Source organism: Euprymna scolopes, chromosome 8 (assembly GCF_053919585.1).
Source record: "Euprymna scolopes isolate OS-2025 chromosome 8, ASM5391958v1, whole genome shotgun sequence".
Classification (NCBI taxonomy): Eukaryota; Metazoa; Mollusca; class Cephalopoda; order Sepiida; family Sepiolidae; genus Euprymna; species Euprymna scolopes.
The window spans coordinates 132,420,192-132,440,426 of NC_136489.1; the positions used below are offsets into that span (position 1 = coordinate 132,420,192).

The 20,235-nt window shown below is 36.2% G+C and overlaps 1 protein-coding gene across 1 annotated transcript in view; it reads right to left on the bottom strand.

The window, feature by feature from the left end:
- The window catches only part of LOC145283772 (arsenite methyltransferase-like), a 46,563-nt gene extending 40,387 nt beyond the window's left edge, over positions 1-6,176 (bottom strand). The window contains exon 1 of the mRNA XM_080132829.1: positions 5,812-6,176. Within this exon, the coding sequence (XP_079988955.1) occupies positions 5,812-5,844 (33 nt within the window). The 5' untranslated portion in view covers positions 5,845-6,176. The remainder of the gene's footprint in view (positions 1-5,811) is intronic.
- Positions 6,177-20,235: the final 14,059 nt, after the last annotated feature.

Below are 20,235 nucleotides of genomic sequence, written 5' to 3' on the forward strand. Positions count from 1 at the left end.
ATTTAACATAATATGATCCCTTATTTACGGGACATTCTAACTTAGGGTGGTTAAACAAATGTTTTACCACTAACCCTTAGTCCGACAGGCAAAACCAGAAACCACTCGTAATCGCATTATTTTTCGTGTTAGCACACAGACTTAGGATTAATAATAGAAAGAAAGCGTGTTTTGTATGACTTTTCAAAATGACATATTTTATGTTAAAAGCATGAAACATGACGAAGACGACATATTTTAAAAACATGGAATATGACGAAAATGACATTTTTTATATTCAAAACAGAAACATGACGAAGATTTTAAAACAAACAAAATTGACTACATCCTTAAAACACTGTCTGGTCCAAAATGGTGATCATTTTATGTTAACTTTATATGCAAAACTGTTTTTTTTTTTTATTGTTTTTATATTATTTTTACAACTAAGTTTTTTTTAAATGTAATCGCCTAAAAATAAAGAATCACGTTTTTATTTTCTAGTGGATTAGCATATGTGGCAGAATTCTATTAATCTTTATTTGCTCTGCCATGATAATGGTAGGTAAAGGTCATAAACATATATGTAAAGATTACCATTAAAAAAGTAAAATCTAATTTTTTTTTTTTTTTATTACATTTTCACCCCAAACAAGGCAAATTGCCACTTTGGTGTAGGGGGCTACTATCAGGGGCAACAACTACTGGGGTACTATGTAGGGATTTGGGCAGCAAGGTGTCGGTTCACGTTACACTTGAACTTCTGCACGTCAGTACTGTTGGGGAAGCAGGGACCTGGAATGGAATTCCAGAGTCTTGCGGTTCTGGGGAAGAAACTATTGGAGTAAAAAGATCTTTTACATCTAGGGACCTCTACAGTGTGGGGGTGGGATCTAGTAGCCTGTCGGGTTTGTCGAGGGTGCTCGCGTCGTGGGGGCACAAGTGATTGCAGTTCGTCAGAGCATTCACCACTAAAATACTTGTAGAAAAGGCAGAGGGATGCAACATTTCGTCGATGGGACAGAGGCTGAAGCTTAGATGCCAGTTCAGGGCCTATCAGGTTTGCGACTCTCTTTTGAACCTTGTCAAGGAGCGAGAGACTAGTAGCAGATGCACCAGCCCAGATGTGGCAGCAATACTCCATACATGGGCGAATGGTGGCCTTATAGAGGTACAGGATACTTTCGGGTGTTAGTAGTTTTCTAGCACGGTAGAGAGAGCCTACCTTTCTTGCAGCGGCCCTGGCAATGCCTTCAATGTAATTGTTCCAACTCATGTTTCCTGTGAACGTTAGGCCAAGGAGTTTGAGAGATGGACTCTCAGATAAAGAGTCGTTGGCCATTGCTATGGGTGGTAGAGAGGGTTTCTTGTAATTATTGAATGAAACTAGTTTAGTCTTGGCAGCATTGAATGCGACCAACCACTTTTGTCCCCATTCCACTACAGATTGGAGGTCTTCCTCTAGTGTTTCTGCCATTTCTTTAGAAATGTGTTCATTCGTCTTCCTGTCGTGTCTGCCATAGAGTGTAGTGTCATTTATTTTATCTCAATTCAGAGGGCGGCGGACATTGGAAATCTGAGCCTTACCTTATAAATTCCACAATTTTCACTTTTTTTTTTTAACTTTTTTCTTGTTAATATCATCCAATAGAGACTTGTGTATCAGATAATTAAAAAAATACTTTTTAAAATCATTTTTTATGACTTTTCACGGCTTATTCACTTTTCTATTATAACGTAAATTAAACACGAATTAAGGTCCATTTTTTTTTACTCTAAAATAACCGGACGTAACTCAGCGTTCACTCGGAACGTGTATCTTTTATTAAATTATTAGTGAATGCTGTGTTACGTCCGGTTATTTTAGAGTAAAAAAAGAAAATAAATAAAAAATGATTTTAAAAAGTATTTGGTACTGGTCGCGATTAGAGTTCCCTGCCGAACACCCCCCCCCAAAAAAAAACACTGACTTCTCCCTACGCATGAGCAAAGGACATGTTTTAGTTGCCATAGTAACTAAACGATCATGAATTTTTATCGACTTTGTTTTACTGTTTATGAATATTGAAATAAAAGACATTACTACACATTTATTAATAATATCTCACTTTTAATCACTTTTATCGATTTTTTTTTTACTGTTTATGTGTCACTTTTATCGACTTTTTTTCTTTTTTAAATAGCATTTTCTTTTTTAAATGACTACGTTTTACTGTTTATGTCTCACTTTTTTTTTATATTGTACTAGTGCACTTATTTATCCGTGCTGAAATAACGTTATTATTTAAAAAGCCATTCTTAACATAGGGAGGGTGTTTTGTACCTATTCTCTACTTTAACCTTACAATTGAATAAAAAACATTAAACTTTAATTAAGCTTAGAAATAAGATTTAAAATATAGCGCGGATCATAAGTGAGTGCACTAGCACCAATTTTTTTTTTTTTTTTATTAATAAATGTTTAGTAATTATTTTTCTTTTAATATTCATAAACAGTAAAAACGTCGTCATTTAAAAAGAAAATGCTATTTAAAAAAAGAAAAGAAAAATTCGATAAAAGTGACACATAAACAGTAAAAAAAAAAAAAAAAAAAAGCCGATAAAAATGATTAAAAACAAAGGCGATAAAAGTGAGATATTATGCAAATTCGCCTAAAAAAGTAGAATTTCATTTTACGGAATTAGCTACGTGTTAATTTACAATAACACCTATGGCACCATTGGCACTTCTGCAATGCAGAAGTTCTGCATGTCAGTAACATGAAGCGAATGCGTGTAATTTAGTTTCAAGAACCGCCGACAGATGTCGTTTGTCAGCCGGGGTCGATAACTAATGTTGTAATGAAAAAAAAAAAAAGTTTTCATTCAACACACAAAACTAAAAACACATAGAAATGAAAAAAGTTGGGAAATTATTTTAATATTCATTTTAAGAAAATGCTATTTAAAAAAGAAAAGAGTCGATAAAAGTGACACATAAACAGTAAAAAAAAAAAAAAAAAAAGTCGATAAAAGTGAGATATTATTAATAAATGGGCAAGACTGTAGTTTAGGTAGAAAAATAATCTCGAACCCTTTATCACATAAAAGGAACTAATTTCCCTAATCACCGGTACGTTACTATGTCAATAATATATAAACAATATTGGTATTTCAGAAGTTGTTTTTGAAAACAACTTAAAAAAAAAAAAAATCTATTTATATTGCTTTTAATTAAAGTAAAAAAAGGTTTTCGTAGGTTACAATTATGAAAAGTTCTATTCATATTTAAATGTCATATGTTCCGTGCTTTTTTTTTTTGTACACAAATGAATACCTTTTTTAATGAAGGTGCTAGTGCAGAGAGTGATCTGCGCTATTTTTTTAAATCGTATTTCCAAGTTTAATTAAAGTTTTATGATATTTATTTTAGTCAATTGTAAGGTTGAAGTATAGAATAGGTACAAAACATCCTCCCCTCCCCATGTTAAGAATGGCTTTTTAAATAACGTTATTATTTACGTCCGGATCACTCTCTGCACTAGTACCTTAATGGTAAACAATACATAAATGGAAATAATAAATTATCAGACTTCTTAAAGTTTAAGTTTAAACAATATTTTTTGTTAATTAAAAATTAAAAATTGAATCATGTGATTATTGTTAAATTACGGGATTAGTTATAAACGATGCAAATTAATATTAAACACGCGTAATCTCTATTATTTCTCTATTTCAAATTTAAATTTATTAATTATAAAACGTTCGGTACTTATGTATTTTTGTTACCGTGCTAAAAAAAAAAAAAAGTGCTTATCGTGAAACGTTCTGTTTAAAATTAAAAAATGTTGTTTAAAATAAAGAAGTAAAAAGTGAGAGAAAAAAGATCGTGAAACGTTTTAAAATAAATAAGTAAAAAGTTGGGCTTCTTTAAGTGGTTTTCAAAAGCAACTTCTGAAATACCTATATTATTGACATGGTAACGTACCGCCCGTGTACCGGTAATTAGGGAAATCAGTTCCTTTTATGTGATAAAGGGTTCGAGATTATTTTTCCACCTAAACTACAGTCTTGCCAATAAATGTGTAGTAATGTCTTTTATTTCAATATTCATAAACAGTTAAACAAAGTCGATAAAAATTCATGATCGTTTAGTTACTATGGCAACTAAAACATGTCCTTTGCTCATGCGTAAGGAGAAGTCAGTGTTTTTTTAGGGTGTTCGGCAGGGAACTCTAATCGCGACCAGTACCAAGTATTTTTTTAAATTACAGTTTGAACACTTAAAAACAGAACATTTGAATTTCACTTAAGCACAAAAAATATAACAAACAATTTTCTTTAAAATAATTTACAAGTCAGAAATAACATTTATTTTCTCCATTTTATTTTTGAAAAGGTCCTAGTTTGTATTACTGTACACAGATTTGAAAAAGTTGTAAAAAAAAAAAAAAAAAAAAAAAAAAAAAAAAAAAAAAAAAATTATATATATATATATATAACAAATAAATGTTATAAAAGGCAAGATAAGTTACTTTTCTGCCAAACTGGATATATTTTTTGTGTTTTTATTCAATATAACATATTTATTCAGCTCGAAAAACATACAGTGTTTACCGATGTATTCGAAAATCCAAGATGGCGTCTCACATCCTCTTTAACACCGTAAGTTAGGGAAAAGGTGTTATAAATAAAAGACTATAGAAAATACTATTAAAACCCCGCCGAATATATGTCAGCCTATGTCACAGTAACATATTGAGCGAGTTTTTAACAGTATTTTACCTTGTTTTTTATTTATAACACCTTTTCCCAAACTTACCGTGTTAAAGAGAGAATCAGACGCCATCTTGAATGTTCCAATAGATCGGTAAACACTGTATGGCTTTCGAGATGAATAAACATGTTACATTGAATAAAAATACGAAAAATACATCCAGTTTGGTAGAAAAGTAACTTATCTTGCCTTTGATAACATTTATTTGTTATATATTTGTTTTTTGACAACTTTTTCGAATCTATGTGTACAGTAATACAAACCCATTTCTTAATTGGCTGCTAATTTCGCATCGATCAATTTTTTGATTGGTTAATCGCTTAACAAAGAAATCCCTCTAATTTGAGGCAATTTTTAATTTCGCAAATTTGTAACTTAACTCCCCTTAAACAAAATATGAGATTCTACTTTTTTAGGCGATTACATGTGAAGAGTAGTAGCATAGCATTAAAAAAATATAATCTAATTGAGGGATATATTTGACTGGGGGTGGTAATCTACTCTAATACCATTTATTTTTATTTTATCTCGAGTGCCCCTTTTTGGGGAGCTGGATTTTCTCCACTTTAAAAATAAGAACAATAGCGTGGCCATAAACGATTAAAATATTAAAGTTATAGTTTGAACACTTGGAAACAGAAAAATTAGAATTTCATTTAAGCACAAAAAATATAATTCAAAGGAATACTTTACCAACTTAAATAATTTCATTTCCTTTAAAATAATTCAAATTTACAAGCCAGAAATAACTTTTTAACATTTTGCCATTTTGTTTTTAAAGGGTCCTAGTCCTGAAATAAACGCACTAGGTCCAAAAGAAAATTACAAATAAACTCCAATCTTTACTTAAGTAATCCCTATTCACTTGCTTCCCCACGAGGGCAGATTTAGACACAATGGAGGGGGGGGAGATAGGACAAAAATTTAAATTACCTCGGTCTAGAAGGATTTTTTCTTTACAAATCAAGAATAGAAAAGATTAAGTGTGGTATCAGAACAGATACAGCACTTTGCTCCTGGCTAAATGTTAGCCGATGTTATACAATATGAAATAATCCTTGTTCAACATAGCTTACCCATGAATCCGCATGTGCAGGTCTTTCACACATTGTCTTTTCTCCTGCTTAACCGTTAAACGTACAATATGGTGACGCGCAGAGCACTCAGGAGGTCATAAAACGATGTCTACATAGCAACCAAAACTGTTGAAGTGACGAATAAGCGAACTGGCTTGTCATTTCTTACGAAATGGGTCAGTGAATAAAAAAAAATAGGGAGAGGCAATTTTTTTTCGGGGGGAGGTGGTGGTGGGGTACTACATAATCTTCCCAAAAATATAATAGATTTCTATTTTAATACTTGTGAATACACAGAAAAAATTTTTTAGAGCCGTGAACAAATTTTTTCCCACGTTTTTTTTTTATTTTGCGCTTTTTTATTTTATTTATTTTTTTTTTTATGGATGGGAGTTATATTTTTAGACGATTACGTGTTGTAAAAAAAAATAATTAACTGCTCTAAAAAGTTCAAAGAGCCTAGAAATGGGGGAGGGGTCATTTCATATTAAATTAATATACAAAACTAATTCGCCGCTTTAAATTCTAAAATAACTACTTTTTTAAGTGGGGGGGGTGACTGGGGGGTCATTTTTTTTTGGTCTACAGATTTTAAACTTGCTATATAGAGGATTTAGATCAGAGGAACAAATTCTACTTGTTTTTTAGCCGGTAAAAATAGCTGCTACGGAGTACAAAATTGAAAAAAAAATTGGAACTTGGCAGGCGTAAGTGGACTAAACGTATCACTTCTACGCATGTGCAAATATACATTTATATCTTTAACGACGTTATTTTTTATGCTTTTATATCCGTATGGACTTAGTTCAGGTAATAACCAATAACGCTGGAGCACTCACTACATGTTTGGATTTCGATTCTAACTAATAGCTTTACAGTTATATATTTTTTTTAACTTTTGAAGTCACAACTATATTCTGAGTTCAATATAATAACTAATAGAGTATTTGTTCTATAATAATAAATACGAAATTTGACTGAATTAAAATATCATATTTAAGCGTATTTTACGACAGATCAACGCTGGGTGGCATGCTAGTATATATATATATATATATATATATATATATATATATATATATATATATATATAGAGAGAGAGAGAGAGAGAGAGAGAGAGAGAGAGAGAGAGAGAGAGAGAAAGCTACTGACTGTCAATACGACGGTTGTAGGTTGAGCCACGACTGGGGAAAGGTGTATGTCTAGCCAAACTGAGGAGTTGTGATACAACGAAACAGTACTGTATGTGGATGAGTATATATATAGATGGCTTGTGTTACCGAGTTCGAATCTATCGACTGTTGTTAATCATGACACCCTGCACTGAAAATTCCTAAAAGGATGAAACACTAGTGTATGTAGGTATTTAATTATTATAGAAAAACATAATTATGACAGCGCTTTTAAGAAACTTGTTTCTTATCGTTGAGCACTTTCAGTTGAATTAAGTCGGTCAATTTAGCTCTTATGCATAAATCATCGTATAACGATAGATCACTGTCCGACTGACGCAAAGAACATTAAAAATTAAAATGTTTAAATTCAACGTTATTTCACGCGGTTAATGGTAGCCGAATGGATACGGTCTTTGCTAATTGAGCCAGAGATGGCTTGTGTTGCCGAGTTCGAATCTGTCGATTGGTGTTAATCGTGACACCCTGCAGTGAAGATTCCTGAAACACTAATGTCTGTAGGTATTTAATTATTATAGTAAAAAAAATAATTATATATGTGGGTCAATCATTTACTCGAAACACAAAACATTGCCACAGTATACCAGCAGTGACTTTTTTTTTTTTTTTTTTTTTACAAAGGCATCACCACATTATCAAGGCCCAGAGGCCACTCAAGGATAAGGGTTAAAGAGTGTACAGTAGAAATTGGTCAATATAGTAATCATTAGTAATGAAAATTTGGTAAATTTAATAACTTATATGGAACGGCTCATCAAGAACTTATTTACTTTAGACTTGAACACAACCATATTGTAGTCAGCCGGAAAGCAGGAAAACGGAAGACAATTCCATAGGCGTGCAGTTCTAAGAAAGAAGCTTTGTTCATGGAATCTACGTTTAGGTTTAGGCACAGATAAAGAGTGGGGGAAATTATTGATAGTGTTTACAGCTAGACGAGTGTTTCTTGTGAAAGTTTGGCGAGGGGGGACCATAGATTGAAGCTCAGTCGAACACTTTCCATGAAAATAACGATACATCAGAGACAAACTCGCAACATCTCTTCTGTGAGATAGAGGTTGCAAGGAGGAGAAAAGGACATCTCCTACTTAGTCTACAATATATATTGCACTGCAGAGAAAGAATCTGCTGTTGGTTTTTTTTTTTTTTATATTACATTTTCACCCCAAACAAGGCAAATTGCCACTTTGGTGTAGGGGGCTACTATCAGGAGCAACAACTACTGGGGTACTATGTAGGGATTTGGGCAGCAAGATGTCGGTTCACGTTACACTTGAACTTCTGCACGTCAGTACTGTTGGGGAAGCAGGGGCCTGGAATGGAATTCCAGAGTCTTGCGGTTCTGGGGAAGAAACTATTTGAGTAAAAAGATTTTTTACATCTAGGGATCTCTACAGTGTGGGGGTGGGATTTAGCAGCCTGTCGGGTTTGTCGAGGGTGCTCACGTCGTGGGGGCACAAGTGATTGCAGTTCGTCAGAGCATTCACCACTAAAATACTTGTAGAAAAGGCAGAGGGATGCAACATTTCGTAGATGGGACATAGGCTGAAGCTTAGATGCCAGTCCAGGGCCTATCAGGTTTGCGACTCTCTTTTGAACCTTGTCAAGGAGCAAGAGACCAGTAGCAGATGCACCAGCCCATATGTGACAGCAATACTCCATACATGGGCGAATGGTGGCCTTATAGAGGTACAGGATACTTTCGGGTGTTAGTAGTTGTCTAGCACGGTAGAGAGAGCCCACCTTTCTTGCAGCGGCCCTGGCAATGCCTTCAATGTAATTGTTCTAACTCATGTTTCCTGTAAACGTTAGGCCAAGGAGTTTGAAAGATGTACTCTCAGATAAAGAGTCGTTGGCCATTGCTATAGGTGGTAGAGAGGGTTTCTTGTAATTATTGAATGAAACTAGTTTAGTCTTGGCGGCATTGAACGCGACCAACCACTTTTGTCCCCATTCCACTACAGATTGGAGGTCTTCCTCTAGTGTTTCTGCCATTTCTTTAAAAATGTGTTAATTCACCTTCCTGTCATGCCTGCCATAGAGTGTAGTGTCATCAGCATATATACCCATCTCAGAGGCAATTTTGTCCGGGAGGTCATTTATGAATATCAGGAACAATAGAGGTCCAAGGATAGAACCCTGGGGCACTCCCGCATTTATATCATATTGTTTAGATGTATGACCGTCGAGGACAACCTGGATTTTTCTCTTATCTAAGAAGTATTTAATTATGTTAAGTATTCTACCAGTGATACCGTATGATCTAATTTTCCTGAGTAGACCCTCATGCCATACCCTGTCAAAAGCCTTAGATATATCTAGAGCTACTGCTCTGCCCTCCCCCGCTTTGTCCAGTGAATGGTATATACATTCAGAGATTACAGTTAGGATGTCTGCTGTGGAACGGGCTTGTCTAAACCCATATTGTTTGTCAGTCAGAAGTTTAGCATCTGTAAGGTGATGGACTAGAGCATGGTTAATTAAGGTCTCAAATATTTTGGCAAAAAGTGGGAGGAGGCTAATGGGGCGATAATTTGATGGGTCTGTCCTTTCGCCAGAATTCTTGAATACTGGTACAACAGAAGCAGTTTTCCAACAGCCCGGAAAGCAAGCTTCATTAAGGCATTTGTTGTAGAGTTTGGAGAGAACTGGATCTACTTCGGCTGAGCACTTTTTTAATAGCACAGCTGGGATGAGATCGGGTCCACATGCTTTTGAAGTGTCAAGGTTTTTTATGATAGCATGCACCTAAGCAGGGGTGATTTTCAGATCGTCTAGCATGGAGTCTATCCGCATAGGAAAGTCAGGTAGGGAGTGGTTGGAAGGGTCCAGTGTGGAGTTGGAGGCAAACCGACTGGCAAGCATGTTAGCCTTGTCGGTTGCTGAGGAGACAACCTCGTGATTGTTGGTAAGTGTGGGAATTGTTGATTGCCCATTATTTACTACACTGTTATAGATTTTCCAGGAGTCTCGAGTTCCTAGTTTTTGTGCTTCGATGCGCTTTTTAGTGGTTTCCGTAAATTCTCTCTTAGCTGTCGCTATTTCTTTCTTAACGTTATTTCTAGCTTCTATATACTTCAGTCTGTTTGAACTAGACTGATGTCGGTTAAACCTACGGTATGCATGCTGCTTTTGAGCAATGGCAGTTGCGCAAGTTGACGTAAACCATTGGGGAGAGTGGGGCTTACTATAAAATTTCCGCATGGGAACATGCGCTTCGATTGCAGTTTTGAACCAGTCAGTGGTCTCGTTTGCACACTGTTCAGCAGGGAGAGAAAAAATATTTCTCCATGGGGCATCTCTGATTACTTCCCTGATGGCTTCCCAGTCAGCCTTTTTATAATATCTCGTTGTTTTGAGCACTGCCTCTTCAGTTTTGGCTCTAGAGTTTAGGGCGATTTCAACCATTATCACTGCATGATCAGCGTTCCCGAGTGGGCTGTGGGCCTTCGTTATGCAGTCATCGGGAACTGTGGTCAAAAACAGATCTAGAAGTGATGCGTGTTGTTCTTCCTGGTCAGGGAAACGGGTTGGAAACGTAACAATTTGTGATAGGGAGTGAGATATAGTGAAGCTATGAGTTGTGCTGCCCGCTGCATCTGTGTAAGTAGAGAATCCAAGCCAGTTTTTGTGGTGGACATTAAAGTCACCAAATACATGTATTTGTGCGCTAGTGTCGAGGGACAGTGCCGTGTCTATGCTGTCAGAGACTTTGTTTATTATGGTGCAGTCCTGAGTCGAGGGAGAGCGGTAGAGAAAATAAAAGTAGCTAATATTGTGTTGCATGTTTAGTCTAAAGCACATAAAGGCTTGATCATCTGTTTCTAGGTTTGTTTCTCTAGTCAGGGGGATCTGTAAATCATGGCTTTGAACTGAAAAAGTCAAGTATCATGGTTCAATTGTGCTCTAAAATTGAAACATTCATTTTGAACACGCCCCTGTCTTATCAAAGAACCAACTGTTAATTTTATGAAATTATTTTTACATAATTACTAGAATGAAATTTAAACGTACAAAAGTCAAGTATCATGGTTTAATTGTGCTCTAAAAAGACACATTCATTTCGAACGCGCCCCTATCTTAAAAAGAATCTACAGCTGATTTCATAGGTCGGACCTTTCTGCTTGTGCGCTGATAAAACTTCTCAAATGATGTGATGTTAGGTTGTAAAAAAAATTGTGTTGTAAAAAATTATTAACTTTAGTCAAAAACGACCTTTCCTTCTTTAATCGTTTTTTTTTTTTCATTATCGATTTTCGATACTTATCAGATGCATTCAAATATAAAACCTGCGTGAGAACACTCCCAGACATATCAAGTACCTTTGTATGAAATTAAAAAAAAAATCGCCAAGGTCTTTCAGAGTCTATAGAAAACGAACTCTCTCTCTCTCACACACGCACGCACGCACGCGCGCACACAATGAGTTCCTTTTATATAATAGTATATACATATTGTTTTATTTAATACTAGCGGGGGGGGGGGTCCTTGCCCGAGTGTTTAGAGGTGGAGGGGGGGATCAAAATGAAGCGAAGTAATAACCCTATTTACATATTATTAAAAAAAACGTTAAAACTTCTAAAAGAAATTGGAAAAACAAAAACAAAAAAACAGCGAACGTGATGGGGGAAAAAAAGCAAAAAAAATACGTGATGCAAAACGAACGATGTTAAAACTTCTTAGCGGGGGTGCCCAGCGTTGAGCGGGTGTTTGAAAAACAAAAAGTTTTGGGGAAGGAGTTATGTGACAACTTACTTCCATGCTACAAAAGTAGGAGAATGAGAATGGATGAAATTTAATGATTAAAAAGTGAATTGACAGGTGCGTAAATTTAATGGGGTCAAACATCAATCCCGTAGTTAAGTTTGGCTGTGAGGCAGTTTTTTGGGTTTTGTTTCCCCAAGATGTTGGGTTGGGGGAAAACCAGCTCCCCATAAAACATAGGGGTGTCCAAATGAAAAGCAATTGTCTGATATGATGGTTTTCACCGCATTGATCAAAGCTGATTTGCTTTCTGGACATCCCTGAACACACATCTCAGAGCCACACACATCTCAGAGACAAAATAATGCCATAACAAGCACTTATATAAGTGCTTGTTATGGCATTATTTTGTCTCTGAGATTTTATTTGTCCACTGGTGTCATGGTGCTCAGAGATGTGTGTGTTAGGATATAAAATTAAGCATGAGGGATACACTGTAAAATATGTAGCTCCATGTTTTACTAGTACTTGTTTATGTTCCCAGCCTATTACAGCACCGGGACCAAGCCAGCTATCAGATTCATTTCTTTTAAAAAGAGCAAGGTCACCATTTTCGTATTGACTTACCTGATGACAAAGGGCTTGTCTCAATTTTTCAGAGGCTTCATACTCAATGAAACCTTTTCTTGCAGCATGCATTGCAACAATTTGGCTAATACTTACATCTTCTATTGCAGGACGTTGATCATTCAAAAGGGAAGGCAGGTTAGGATTTTTACCAGAAACTGTCTGGTTAGGACTATAACCGTGGCCTTTGTTGGTCTTGCTATAACCATATAAATTGTGAAGTGCATTTTTGGCATCGACAGCTCATGATAGTGCAACTTTAAAATTACACTGAACGTTTTCTAATGTCTTTTTCACCATTTCTCCCAAAACACCATTGTACCTTTCATTTAATCCAGTACTCCAAGGAGATTATGTAGCAGTGGTACGGACTACAATATTCAAGTTTTGAGCCATGTCTCAGAAGAATTGATTGTAAAATTCCCTGCCATTATCAGTAAGAAAAGCTCCTGGAACACCAACATATGCAATCCTATGTTTGAAGATAGCACTAAGGATATCAGAGCTTTCCTTACTTGTAAGCCTGACAGCAATGCTATATCTGGCTGCATGGTCAACCAAGTGTAGTACTTTATGTCCATTAATTTCCTTTATGTCCATGGCTACAGTCTGATTGAAATAAGTTCCTAAAGGAAATCTTACAATAAGTCGAGATGCAGGTCTTTTTTTTATACCTAATGCAGGCCTGACAAGTAAGAGGAAGTTTCCTTAAGATGTCCATAAATTCAGTGCCTTTTAAACCAGCACTTCTGACAAGATCACACAGTTTCTGTGCTCTGGGATAGCTGAATTATCAATGTAATTTAGCGGCAATTTTTAATTTTTCTTCTTTGTTTTTTTTATTAATATTATTTAGAAATAAAATATATCGTAACTTACCCCGCTCCGGTAGAGATCTGAATATAGGTATGTGGTAGTTGCCAGAAGTGGTGCACAGTAACTTTATTCTTTTGACAAATATTTCTGCTGCGTCATCATTAAAGTTGGAGGTCGTCTGCGCCCTATTCATTGCCGTCTTGCTTAATAACATGGGAATATCGGCGTCAACGACATCACTTGTTATTTTAACGTTCATTTTAACAATGAAACATGGTAGAGTTACCTTTTACAGTGATTTCATTTAAATACCCTCATCGGATTTGAAGGACTTTGTGCCTTCTTCGTAAGGAATTTTGTTGTTTTGTGTATGTGTGTGTGTGTCTGCCTGACTATAAACAACGCTGTCTATTTCGTTTTTGACAGACATGAGATTGCTGGTGAGAAGGTTTGGTAGGTGTAAATTTCCAGGAGTGATTTTCTTTAATTACAAGGTTATATCGCATAGAGTGAGGTTATTGGTTGTTGCTCTAATTAATCTCTCATTTTCGGGGCTGAGATTAGCAGATTTAAGGGCGCGATAGGCCAGGACTGGTTCAGATAATATTATTTGAAATTCTCTGAGTTTCGCCACGTGTCGGTCAAATTGAATTAAATAGTCATTAATGGAAGTGTCGGGTACACCGTCGGGTAATTTCAAAATTCTCGTAATAAATAATGCAGATTGACTTTTGTCTTCCAGGAAAAATGTATTCAGTTTTTTAACGAGATTGTCTATTCATTCCTCAGCATTTAGGTAATGAGATGTCCATTTCTAATATAGCTGCTCTATAGCTTGGTCTGTAAGTGACAAAAATACGGCTGGCACTTGACGAGAAGACGGAATATTCGTTGCTAACTGCAAGGAACCTCCAAAATTCACCACAGAATTAACACCCCTCATATGTAACACGATGTAACTTTATTATGAGTTAATATTATCTATATAACTTTTGTGCCATTTAAAAGAAGAAGGGCAAAATAAACTAGTAATATTTTTTTTTTTAATTTTCATCAAACGAAAATAATGAAATTGCGAGACGAAAATCGTGTTTACATGATTGGCGCTTTAAAATAACGTTCCCATGTAGTAAGCATTCCGAATGTGAAAATATACCCGTGTTTAATAAATCTAGCAAAAATCAACTAATGGTCAGATTTTCGTGAAATTCTCGATACTTATCCATTTTAGAATGAAATGACATAAAATGCAGTTTCCGTAAAATATATCAGGGGAATTCTTTTTTTAGTGCGTGCCCCCTCCCATATTTATTTTTTCGAAAGTACATCTTTTAAACTCCTCGGCCTAACGTTCACAGGAAACATGAGTTGGAACAATTACATTGAGAGCACTGCCAGGACTGCTGCAAAAAAGGTAGGTTCTCTCTACCATGCTAGAAAGCTACTAAAGCCCGAAAGTATCCTGTGCCTCTATAACGCCACCATTCGCCCATGTATGGAGTATTGTTGTCACATTTGGGCTGGTGCATCTGCTACTAGTCTCTCGCTCCTAGACAAGATTCAAAAGAGAGTCGCCAGATAGGCCCTGAACTGGCATCTAAGCTTCAGCCTCTGTCCCATCCATGTATGGAGTATTGTTGTCACATTTGGGCGGATGCATCTACTACTAGTCTCTCACTCCTAGACAAGGTTCAAAAGAGAGTCGCCAACCTGATAGATCCTGAACTCTCATCTAAGCTTCAGCCTCTGTTCCATCGACGAAATGTATCATTCCTCTGCCTGTTCTACAAGTACTTTAACGGTGAATGTTCCAACGAACTACAAGCACTTATATCCTCTCAACGTAAATACCCCCGACAAACCCGACAAGCAGAAAAATCCCACCCCTTCACAGCTGAGATCCCTAGATGTAAGAGAGCCTTCTCCTCCAGTTGTTTCTTCCCCAGAACTGCTAGACTTTGGAATTCCCTTCCGGGTTCCTGCTTCCTCAACTCTACTGACATGCAGAAGTTCAAGTGTAACGTGAACCGACATCTTGCTGCCCAACTCCCCACATAGTACCTCTGTAGCTTATGTCCCTGATAGTAGCCCCCTACATCAAAGTGGCAATATGCCTTGTTTGGGGTGAAAATGTAATAAAAAATAAATAAAATAAAATAAAATAGATATTCATTGTTATTTATTTTTAAGTTCAAGCTGACCTAATGGTTATCGTGCTTGGCTCACTGTCTTAGATTCTAAATTCCAGGCGATCTGGTCACCTCACTGTTCGAGTATCTTTTCCGAATTTGGTTAGTGTGACGTTTGTGCATGAAGTCTGGTCCCTTAATCATGTAGACCATGTTGACTATTTGTTTCTCAACAATGCCGGACTCCCAGAAAGTCTGATTATTTTTTTTAATCTTGTAGAAGACACTTTCGCCAACTTTATACCGTTTTTTTTTTTAATCGGTTTTTTGAGGTTTGACTTATCCTGCTTTGGTAACAACTTGTGAAAAATCGATCTAGCCTTGCATCCGAACATAACCTTAGCAGGTGTCTTCGACATTTTGATATTTGCATTCGAAGTGACTCTGTAGACTTGTAAAAACTATTGGATTGACTTATCCGTCGGCGACCCACTAACTTTTTTCAGAGCTCTCTTGAATGCGTCAACGAATTTCTCTGCTTGTCCATTACTTCTTGGGTGGTATGGCGGAATGGTTATATGCTCGATTAGATGATCCTCGCAAAAATGTTTAAATTCGGTAGACGTAAATTCCATTCCATTGTCTGTAACAATGCAGTTTACTACTCCATACCTAGCATATAGTTCATACAGGAAGTTGATAGTTATCTCGGATGTGGGATTCTTACATTTTAATACTTCCGGCCATTTAGATAGGCTGTCTACAACAATGAGATAGTAGAACCCATCTAGCGGTCCTGCAAAATCTAAATGAATCCTAGACCAAGGTTGGTCCGGTTTTGCCCACCAACCGAACTGAGTTGGAGGAGCTTTTATAGCTAATGCGCATCCTCTACACTCCCTGATTTTTCCTTCTATATCCTTATCCATGTTTGGCCAATAAATGAAAGAGCGCATAATATATAAATTGATATACCTGGATGTCTTACATGGAATTCCTTGAGCATTCTTTTCTGTAATGTCACAGGAATTACGATCCTGTCGCTATATAACGGTCCGTTATCGCAAATTGAATAAATTTCTTTATCCAGTTTGTTATTGTTGATCCTTTCTTTCGTGCGTATAATAAATTCGTCCACTCTGCCTTACTCTTAATCTCATCAAGCGTTACTGGAAGTTCTCTTATTGTGTCACATAACATTTTTATTTCAACTTCCGCTTGAATGGCTGCTATTACCATATTCTCCAATGGTTCTGTCTGCTTAGGTATTAACCTCGATAACCCGTCTGCATGACCAATTTTTTTAGATGGTACATATTCCATTTGAAAATTGTAATTCAGAAGTATGGTATCCCATCTTTGGAGTCTATTCACCGTATGTTATGGTAGACCCTTTTTTGATCCGAAAATCGTTAATAATGGAAACGATGAAATTTCTTTACCGCTAATATAATGCTTAGCGTCTCTTTTTCAATTTGTGAGTAGTTCTTTTTGGTTGGCAAAAGTAATTGGGATGAATGTGCTATGGGTTTCACTTTTCCATCATCCATTTTGTGTAAAATGCATGCTTCTATGCCATAGGAGATGGCATCGCCTGCAATTATAATTTCACGCTTGGGATCATAATGTGCCAGAAACAAGTCCAACGTTAAAGTCTCTTTAATTCCCCGAAATGCTTCTTCGCACTCTTGTGTCCAGACCCATTTTTGGTCTTTCCTTAACAGTTCATTTAAAGGCGACCTTAGTTTATGCATATTTGTAGTAATTTGCCAAACCTAAGAAACTTTGTAAAGACGCAATATTTTCTGGAGCAGGCATATTCTTTATTGCACTCGATCTCTCTGGATCCGGTTTTCTTACATGTTTATCAATGATTTGCCCCAAGTATTTTATTTTCTCCATGAAAAATGTACATTTTTCCTGTTTTACTTTAAATCCATAATCCTGGATCCTTCTGAATACTTGGTTTACATGAGCTTTGTGTTGTTCTTTGCTAGCGCTTTTCATTAACACATCGTCAAGGTACCCTACTGCGAAATCCAACCCATTAAACATAATGTCCATAATTTGCTGAAAAATCGCAGGGGCGACTTTGACCCCAAAAGGAAGTCTGTTAAACTTGTACAATCCCTTATGAGTATTAATACATAGCAGCTTTGAACACTCCTCATCGACTGGACTTGTAAGTACGCGTCACTGAGGTCGATTTTAGAAAAATATTTCCCTCCACTCAGTTTCGCAAATATCTCTTCAAGGCTCGGAAGAGGATAATGGTGATCTTGCAATGCCCTGTTTAAGCCTGTCGCAAAGTCGGCGTAAACCCGAATCTCCTTACTCATCTTTTTGATATAAACTGTTGGTGCAGCCTACTCACTGTGATCAATTTTCCGATGACACCCATGTTTTCGAGTCTTTCTAATTCACCGTCTGTCTGTTCTATAGTGGCGTATGGAACATTTCTTTTCTTTCTGAACATTGGCTGTTCATTTACTTTTACGTCAAATTTTGCTACCGCTTTTATACACCTTCCCAAACCGCCTGAAAATACGTCTGGGAAATTCTCTTTTAACTCCCTCTTAAGGTTTTTGCATCCACATTCGAATCCGCAACCTTTTGGCAAAATGAGCTTAAAGGCAGATCCCATGGTCTAAACTTTTCGAACAGATCAGCTCCAAAGGGGTTGTTTGATTTTCGCATGACAAAAATTCTTGCTTTTTCGGCCCTGTTCTGGAAAAAGATATTCATCAATAATTCTCCTTTGAAGGTAATTTTTTCGTCATTGACGCTTCTCGCCGTTTTATGTGATTTAATCATAGTGGGTCTCCCAAGCCTATTGTTTTTTTTTTTCTTCGGTTTGGTGCTGTTTTTAGGTCGATTTGCTTTGATATTGTATTTTTGTATGAATACTACCAACAGATCTTTATTCACACTATTCCACTCTTATCATATAAAACATCTGTTTTATGTGATAAGAGAGGAATAGCAGTGAACTAGTATTGAAGCAACACAATTGAGATTCACATATCCTTCTTTTTATTACGTTGTCAAGATTCGTTTTCTTTTAATGTTCATTGATATGCATAAATCTATTACTGTGTGAGTTCCAAAGTATGAACATGCATTCTTAAAATACTGAAGTAGCTTTTCTAGATGGCGTTTATTGCTTTGTGCACTTTGTGCATATTCGCGTCTTCCAGCACACAAGATATTGCAATAAAGTTAACAGCCGAGAAATCTAAAATAAACAGATATACTACAAATAATTTACCAAACGCGTTAAAATTTCATTTTCTACCGACCTGAAAGCATTTAATGTTCCGAAACAGTTTTCATTTTGTTTTTGTTTTGCTTATTTTATTTATTTATTTACTTTTTTATTCGTTGACCTTCTGCTGTTAATTACTGGACACCATTTGATTTTCGTGCTCCAATAACTCAACATGATAACAAATTCAGAGGTAATCAATCTTACAATCACTTTCTACACCTTAAAAGTATACAAGTCGTTGGAAAATTACATTTTAATGAATTTAGTGAAGGTTATTTTGTTATATATATTGTCTCTCATTCTTATATCTTTGTGTGTTATCTTATCTATTTGGTATTTAACTGTTTTATTTAACTGCTAAATGTCTTGATGGCTAATGACTAATCTAGTGGTCGTGGGTGTGCGTGTATGTCAGAATATGTAGTTTAGAGTACATTTATAATATATGAACGTGACATACCTGTCTTATGCTGCTCCTCCTGGGGAGATTCGCCAATGTCTTGGGGGAGCTGGTTCTGTTATAACAAGCCACAAGACAGACATAATATGCTGCATGTTTTTATATATATATTCTTTATTCACTCCCAGGCATTTCCTTTAGAACTGGAGTGAATGACAATCTTTGGCTTGCGGTTTGTTTGCATCCATTTGGAAATCGTCGCCCCCTTATGGGGAGACCTGCTTAACCCATCTTGTCACTTTGGCGTCTCAAAAACGAACTCACTAAAATTAACTCAGCCTACTTAGATCGGAACCCTTCACACGTCACATCCGATTCCTGTTTGCATATTTTCCGGTGCAACTTGATCGGTCACAAGGTTTGATTCATGTCACAGCATTGACCTCCTCTGTACCTGCACGGTTGCTCAGCTTATTGTTTCCCACGATTCAATCTGTTGTTTACTCTGGTAGATAGAGAGGCAATTAGATACAGATAGATAGATAGATAGATAGATAGATAGATAGATAGATAGATAACTGAATAAATGCTTTATACCCGGCGTTTCCCGACGTTTACCTAACAATTAGTTATATTTCTTTTATTCTTGATTTCTATAATGTATACTATATTACAAGATTACTCCAGTATTTTGTATATTAGATTTAAAATAGACAAAAATATATTAATTTAATATCGGCAACTTTTGTGGAAACTAAAAATAAAATATGGTACTGAGTGTGAAAGTTCGTAGAGTCTTAGAATATTTCAAGTGAAGAATTGTGTTGTCTGTTAGTGGAATTTTAGTAGATGTGTTCATTCGTCTGCTGCCGGAGTGAGATTGCATGTTTTTACAGTGTATATAAGCGGGATGGGCATTGTAGATGTGCATTATATTGGCCTGACTGCTTTGCCAGTGAGAAAGTGTATGTATGAAGTTGTGTCCAAAAGTTTCGTTAGCATTGTGTATATATGCTGTCGCAATGTTTAGTAGTCAGTGTATGTCTCTCTATGCCGTGAAACTTTGGGCATTTTTTTTTTTTTACTCCTTTTCACCTCCAAACAAAGCATATTGCCACTTAAACATAAGGGGATATTATTTGGGGTCATGTCTAAAAGAGGATTGTGGGAAGTTGAATAGCAAGATATCTATTCAGAGTATATTTAAACTTCTGCAGTTTAGTAGTCAAGGAAGCAGGAAACAGGGAGGGAACTCCAAATTCTAGCAGTCCGAGAGACGAAACTAAA